General features: G+C 62.4%; 4 protein-coding genes across 4 annotated transcripts in view; 1 reads left to right on the top strand and 3 right to left on the bottom strand.

Annotated features, from left to right (window-relative positions):
- Positions 1–824, bottom strand: part of MNEG_9880 (hypothetical protein) — a gene marked incomplete at both ends in the record, with an annotated part of 2504 nt that extends 1680 nt beyond the window's left edge. Inside the window, one exon of the mRNA XM_014041646.1 lies at positions 809–824. Within this exon, the coding sequence (XP_013897100.1) occupies positions 809–824 (16 nt within the window). The remainder of the gene's footprint in view (positions 1–808) is intronic.
- Positions 825–2059: 1235 nt separating this feature from the next.
- On the bottom strand, positions 2060–2296 carry MNEG_9881 (hypothetical protein; the record flags this gene model as incomplete). Its single annotated transcript, XM_014041647.1, has 1 exon — positions 2060–2296. The coding sequence occupies one exon, from the start codon at positions 2294–2296 to the stop codon at positions 2060–2062; it is 237 nt and encodes a 78-aa protein (XP_013897101.1).
- Positions 2297–4401: 2105 nt separating this feature from the next.
- Positions 4402–5399, top strand: MNEG_9882 (hypothetical protein; the record flags this gene model as incomplete). The annotated part of the gene is made up of 3 exons (XM_014041648.1): positions 4402–4416; positions 4968–5044; positions 5279–5399. The coding sequence occupies 3 exons, from the start codon at positions 4402–4404 to the stop codon at positions 5397–5399; spliced, it is 213 nt and encodes a 70-aa protein (XP_013897102.1).
- Positions 5400–5797: 398 nt separating this feature from the next.
- On the bottom strand, positions 5798–6217 carry MNEG_9883 (hypothetical protein; the record flags this gene model as incomplete). The annotated part of the gene is made up of 1 exon (XM_014041649.1): positions 5798–6217. A coding segment is annotated over one exon (420 nt), but the record flags the coding sequence as incomplete, so codon positions are not given.
- Between the last annotated feature and the right edge of the window lie 9 nt (positions 6218–6226).

The raw sequence follows: 6226 nt of genomic DNA on the forward strand, positions 1-6226 counted from the left end.
GTCCCGAGCGCGGGGAGGTGGGCACATCAAAGCAGGTCGCCGTGCCGGTGGCACGCCGCTTTGTGCTAGCGTGGGGTGTAATCAGGGAAGCTTTTAATGCCCGATAGCTCTTATCAAACAGGATGCGCCGCGGAGCGAGCGGCATCGCCCTCGCCTTCAGCATAAAAGTCGACGCGCACGCGGTCGGCGGCCAGCGCGGCCGGCAGCTGGCTGGCGAGCAAGATCGTGTGCAAAGCTACTAAAGTAAATACTCGAGCCATTGTGACGCGACTTTGGCGCCAATACACGATAGATCACTGATTCGCCGAGATCTCAAGCACGGTGGCTACTACTTTGCGGAGAATAATGAATCAGTGAGATTCCATCGTTACGTGGGTTTGAGTATGTGACTTTTGATGAGGTCGCTGCAAGCGGCGTTCCATATGTGGGTGCCGGCATGGCCAATGGGTTGACGGTGCGCTCGCTGGCCCTCACCTCACTCTGACATGGATCACATGACTCCGCTGACTAAGTGTGATCGCATTGATACAGCGTCAGCGCACATCAATTTGCACACCGTGATATATCACATGGCAATGCTGCTCACGAGCCAAACGTACAGTGAAGCCGGCAAGCCGCCATGCGAAAGCTCTGCCGCTCAACACCGTCCTTGGGCCTTGGCATTGTTTTGGTGCGCGCTTCAATCTGAAGCGCGCACCAAAACAAGTACACGCCCTTCAGAGCGTCCGTCTGGTTCAACATGCGACAACCATCAGCCATTCCGCTGCCACCACCCTGGACGGTGCCGCTGCCTGGCAAGGGGTCCCACCATCAGCATCCCCCATTGCCATCCCACATGCGCACACGACAGCCGACTTGCCCCACCCAGGGGTGGCCTTTGAGGTGAACTGTCCCTGTGACTTCTGTACGCCCAGCTCCTACAGCTGTTCATTTAATATGTGCACCATACCAGCTCGCAACAGCCTGGTCGGTGGCTGCTTGCTGCAGTCATGATGGGCACGTCTCAGCATCGGCAAGTCGCATGATCTTTGGGGGATGGCTGCAGCCGCTGGCGAGATCAGCACTATGTTAGAGCTGCGACTCCCGGCATTTGGCACGCTGCTTCGTAAGGGCACAGCCGCGGTCGCCTTGATATAGGTTCTCATGGCACAATCCTAGATGACACCCACTGGAAAGCAGCGCCCCCTGGGCCTGCTCTGGCATGTCTCAGCCTGAAAGGCACATCGATCATACAGTACAGGGTAATGACATGGTCATGACATATGAGTGAGCCGCTGTGGTGCCTGCTAGGTGCTGCATATTACCGTTGCATTGCAGACAGGGGCAAGAGCAGACCTTTGGCGCACCGCATGGATCAAGGAGAGCCGAGTGCAGCCTGCAGCAGCACTGCCTGGGAGGGCAGCCGGGTGGGGAAGAGCCGGCTCATCACACACGCATTTACGGGGTCACAGCCCAAGTTCCCTTGAATCGCCCGAAGAAGCCGGCAGAACGGTTTTTGAATGGTGGTAGCGAGCAAGGTGCGTGGTGGTTCCGAGAGTGCGCAATTTGACCGACAGGCCAGTGCAGCAAGCAAGTGTGCAAGCGGGCTGTGAATCTCATTGGGTGCTGGGTGTCAAAATTTATTTCGATTGGGCGGCACAGCCGGGGGTGCTGATTTGGCTCTTGAGGATGCCGGGCAAGGTGCAGCCAGTCTGCATAGCTGTGCCCAGTAACACCCCCTGCAAAATTGCCTCCTCAAACAACCATGCATTGCGTGGCTGCGCATCCGCATTGCCTTCCTGCCATGCCGTGCCGTCTGGTGTCAGGTCCAGGACATGACGTGGAAGTTCCTTGTTGTGGCGTGTGCAGATGGAACGCAAAGCATGTGACTGTTTTGTGTCCACCCACCAGCACCCACAGTGGAGTGGCCCATTGCCTGGCAAGAGAGTCCTGCATTTGCTCATGTGTGTTCTGTGCGCCTCATCCCAAGAGACCGACACTAGTTTGAATTCTGCCCGCTCTGGCGTGCTTCCGCAGCTCTCGCCAGACACGCCACTGAGGCGCCACCGTCATCTGGCCATCATGTGCTGTGCTTGCCGTTCACCCCATCCTCGCCGTCGCTCTCGATCTGCCCGGCGCCTCGCCGCGCCTTGACGGTCTCTGCGGCCAGCCCCGCGGAGCAGGATATGGCGGCGGTGGCCAGGGACACCTTGTCGGCCAGGACCAGGGCCAGCGGCAGCGACGGCAGCGCCGCAAACCCAAAGCTCGCGGCTGCAATGCTGGCGGGGAGCGTGATGAGGCCAGAGGTAACGCCCATGCCGACAGTGATGAGGGACTGGGCTGCCTGCGCGCGTTGTTTTGGGTGACAAGGGGTTGAGTGCGTAAAGCAGGGGGCGGGCGTGCGAACGCACCGTTCCCGCTAACGTGGTGCCTGCATGCGTACACATGCACACTCAGGAGCTGGCAGCTGCCAATGCTGTGACTGCACTACAATAGGGACGACCAGCGTGTGCCGCCTTGCGAACTCAGACCAGCGGCTGCAGATCAATGGCAGGGGCGGGAAACCTGATGCAGTGCACGCGAGGGCTGGCCCGCCCTCCTAATGACCCTGGTTGGCCCGCTTGCAGTCCCTGCGCCCGGCCTGCCCTGCTGCGCACCACGTCGACGGCCTCGGCTGCAACCGCGGCGGCGTAAAGGGACACCATGGCGCTGTCCCCCGCCGCCCACGAGGCTGCGAGGCTGGCTGCGTCTTTGCGCAGGATGCGGGCGCCAAAGTAGAGGCCTAGGATGGGGACTGAGGCGGGACAAAGACAGGACAGCAGAGACGGGGGTGCGATTTGCGTGTTGAAGGCATGTCTGGTTGTCGTGCTTTTGAAATCCCAGCAGGCGCAATGCAAACGGCGTAGGCCTGCACATTGGCACGTGTCAAGCTGCGTGCTGGGCTGTGGCGCCCGCACACAGGCCGGCGGCGCCGCATACTGCGCACTTCCAATGGTGGCGCGGCGCGCGAGGCGGCGGATGATGGTTCGGTTTATCTGCGGGGTGGGGCGCATGAGTGGGTGGGCGGGGCTTGTCTCGGTCAGGCGTGGACTGTGCGTGTGCCAGTGAGTCATTCAGGGGCCGATTTTGGCGGGAAGGTGGTCAAAGGGCGCTGCAACGCAGGAAGCGCCTCCCACCTGCCTCAGGAGCATCTTGCGGCCAATGCCCTTCACACGCAGCGGCAGCAGAGCCGCGGGCACGGTCGCTGCAGCCGCGGCTCGGGCGGGTGCGGGCGTGTCCATCAGGCGGCCACTGGCCGCAGCAGTGGCGGCCGCCGAGAGCGGCGGTGGCTCCGAGCTGAATCTGCGCACGAGCGCCAGCTGTTTGTAGGCATCTGAAGTGCTTGGCGGATCGTACGCTGCGCACGGGTGCCACGTGGAGCCCTGCCGCGCAGCCGCCCGCATCGACGCCGACGCAGTCAGCATGTGCCTTGCCCCGATCGCCGCGCCCGGCAGAATCGCTTGCAGCGCCGCAGCGCTGCAGGAAGAGCCTAATAATGCGTTGGTAGCCTGAAGCAGCATGGTAGCTAGCGAGGGGCTTCGGTTTGGTTTCGTGGAGTTGTGGGTGAGCGGGATCGAGAGCTGACCGGGTCTGTGATGGGCGGATACGTAACAGTCAAGGTTTATGATACGTACACTACTCCTCAGTGCGCTTGAATTCGATCCACGAGCTCTAGGCTGTCGGTTAGCATGCCAGCGCCGGTGAACCGAATACAGCACGGATGCCTCAGCAAAGTTTAAGTGCCTGGTATGATAGAAGGCGAACGATGGAGGACTGCCGAAGCCGCCAGTGCCGATCCGTCCTGTCAGAGCGCGGGCTTGCCACGTGTATACAGAGGCAGTCGCAGCGGATATAGAAAGCTGGTGTATTTACATGTATGGCACGGCATCCTGGCATTTGCGGCAGCGGAGTGCAGTGTCACGGTGTCTGCTGCTGGCGTGGATGCTGTGGGAAATATCGCAGAACATGCGGGGATGGATGAAGTGTAGCACTGGGCACACAGTTTGACACTTAAAATCAGGTGCTTCAGTGTGCGTCACAGCACCGCGCCCAATTCACCACCAATGCACGAGTGTTCGTGCTGGTCAAAGTACAGTAGTCTTTCTGCATGGCATCCAAATCAATTGGCGCCCCTTGCACTCCCCTTGGGTTCAGCACGCAAGGTCACAGCAGCACGGGAAGGAGCAGCAGCGGCGGTGGCAGTGGCAGCAGCAGGCATAATGCCGGGCGGCCAGGGTCTGCGCCATCGCACGTGCGCCCTTTTTTAGCGGGGCTTCAGGCATAAGGGGTTCATGCATGCCTGTCCACCTACCTGCGGGTTTACAAGGTCGGGGATTACGCCGACATGAAACTGAGTTGCGTCAGTGGTCAGCAGCATGTGCGATGGTCAACACGACGGTGCGCGGGTTCGCTCACGGGGGAAGGGGAGGGGGGCGCAGTCGCGGGGGCGGAGCAGCAGGGCGATGCTTGCATGCAAACAAAAGGGCAGGGCTGGCGCCTCAGCAGTATGCAAACGTTTAGGCGTTGGGTGCTGTCCACCAGCAGAGGCGATGGTGGCACAGGTGTCACCAGCGCAGCAGGACGTGGCCCCGCCTTAGCGAGGCAGGTACAAGGGGGGGCCGCTGGCCAGACCAGCAGCCATGCGGAATATGCGCAGGCGCAGCAGAAGGGGGGTTGCGCCTTCAGCGGGCAGCTGCTGAGCATGGACAGAACTTGCGGCTGGGCAGCGAGCTGTTGCGCTGTGCTGCTGTTGCGCAGCAGCGGCTATTCCTTTCGCAGCAGCCCGATTGTTGCAGTGGTGGAGCGTGCTGGCACTCAATCGCGGTGCCGTTTACCTCATGCACTCCCTGCAGGTGCACGGCGGGCTGCATCATGCGCAAGCGCATCCATGTGCGCATTGATCACATCCAGCCCAGCCGCAGCCGAGCTGACTTCCTGAAACGGCGCAGGGCAGCGATGACGTCAAGCACGCGGCTAAGGTCAGGGCAGATGAGGCCACGGAGGAGGAGGGGGCCGAGGCGCTGGGGTGAGCTGGCGTGATGCGACGGTGTGGAGGCCGGGACTGGGCAAAGGTGGCATGGAGCGCCGCGGGTAGGCGAGACGACAAAGGGGTGCATGGCGGGGGCCCGCAGGCGTGAGAACGCGCCTGAGCAGGCTTGCTAGTGCACACCGCGGTTGCCCATTCTGACGGCCCCATTTATCAGCCCTGGATCTCACACTCCTGCCCCCCCCCTCGCTCACTGCACGTCCCGCCTCGCAGGAAGCCCCTTACTCTGAAGGGCCAGCCCAGAGTGACTCGCGATGGCTTCAGCCTGGTGGCCGTGACCATGGAGGCCATAACGGTCAACCCCCGCGACACCATCAAGGAGGGCATCATCTAAGCCGCAACCCCGCTGATGCAGCCAGATCTCAGGGCATGTCGGGGCGTGTAGTGCATCCCAACCACCCTGCCGCTGACGTAGCGTGTGGGCTGTCTGGTGCAGCAGCATCATGTCGCGCAAGACCTTGGGACAACACCAGCGAGTGCGAGGCCGTTGCAATGGGGTAGCAGTGAGGGGTGAGCGCAGGAGTGGTGGCCCTGCGCTCCCAGCTGGGCCTTCCGGGCTGCCACCGCGGTCTGGCTGCAAGGGAAGAGCACGTGACGAGACAGGCTGGCCGCCAAAGCGATTACAGGACCAGGTGCAGGTCACATGAAAGGGCACTCATACGCCGCCCTGAATGAAGAAAACGCACCCCAGATCACTGCTGCATTAGCATTAGAATCATGACCGCCCCAGCCTCACACCATCTCAAAAGGCCCCTCCCGCCTGCCCCTGACCCGTTGGGCGCCTGCCCCGCCGCTGCGCTGCGGCCCGAGCGCTCCCCCTGGGATTGCCCCCGCGCCGCCGCCCCCGACCGCCGCCGTGAGCCTGACGTCTGCGCTGAGGCCACGCCACTCGTCCCCGGCCGACCCCGTGGCCACGCGCTCCAGCGCGAAGAAGGGCGCCACCGGGGTCTTTACGTAGTCATCCCAGATCCTGGACAGCGCTAGCCGCGCCCCCGCCTGGCGCACCACCCAGTCTATGGCCTTGTCCCAGCCGTCCGCGTTGACGGGGCTGGCGGCGTCCAGGGCGGCGTAGGCCACGTCCACCCTGGACACCCTGGTGGCGGCCCACCCAAAGTCAGCGGTGACGGACAGGTTGGCCGACAGCCGCGCCACCTGCGATAC

The sequence above is a fragment of the Monoraphidium neglectum genome, assembly GCF_000611645.1.
Source record: "Monoraphidium neglectum strain SAG 48.87 unplaced genomic scaffold scaffold02100, whole genome shotgun sequence".
NCBI classification, from domain to species: Eukaryota; Viridiplantae; Chlorophyta; class Chlorophyceae; order Sphaeropleales; family Selenastraceae; genus Monoraphidium; species Monoraphidium neglectum.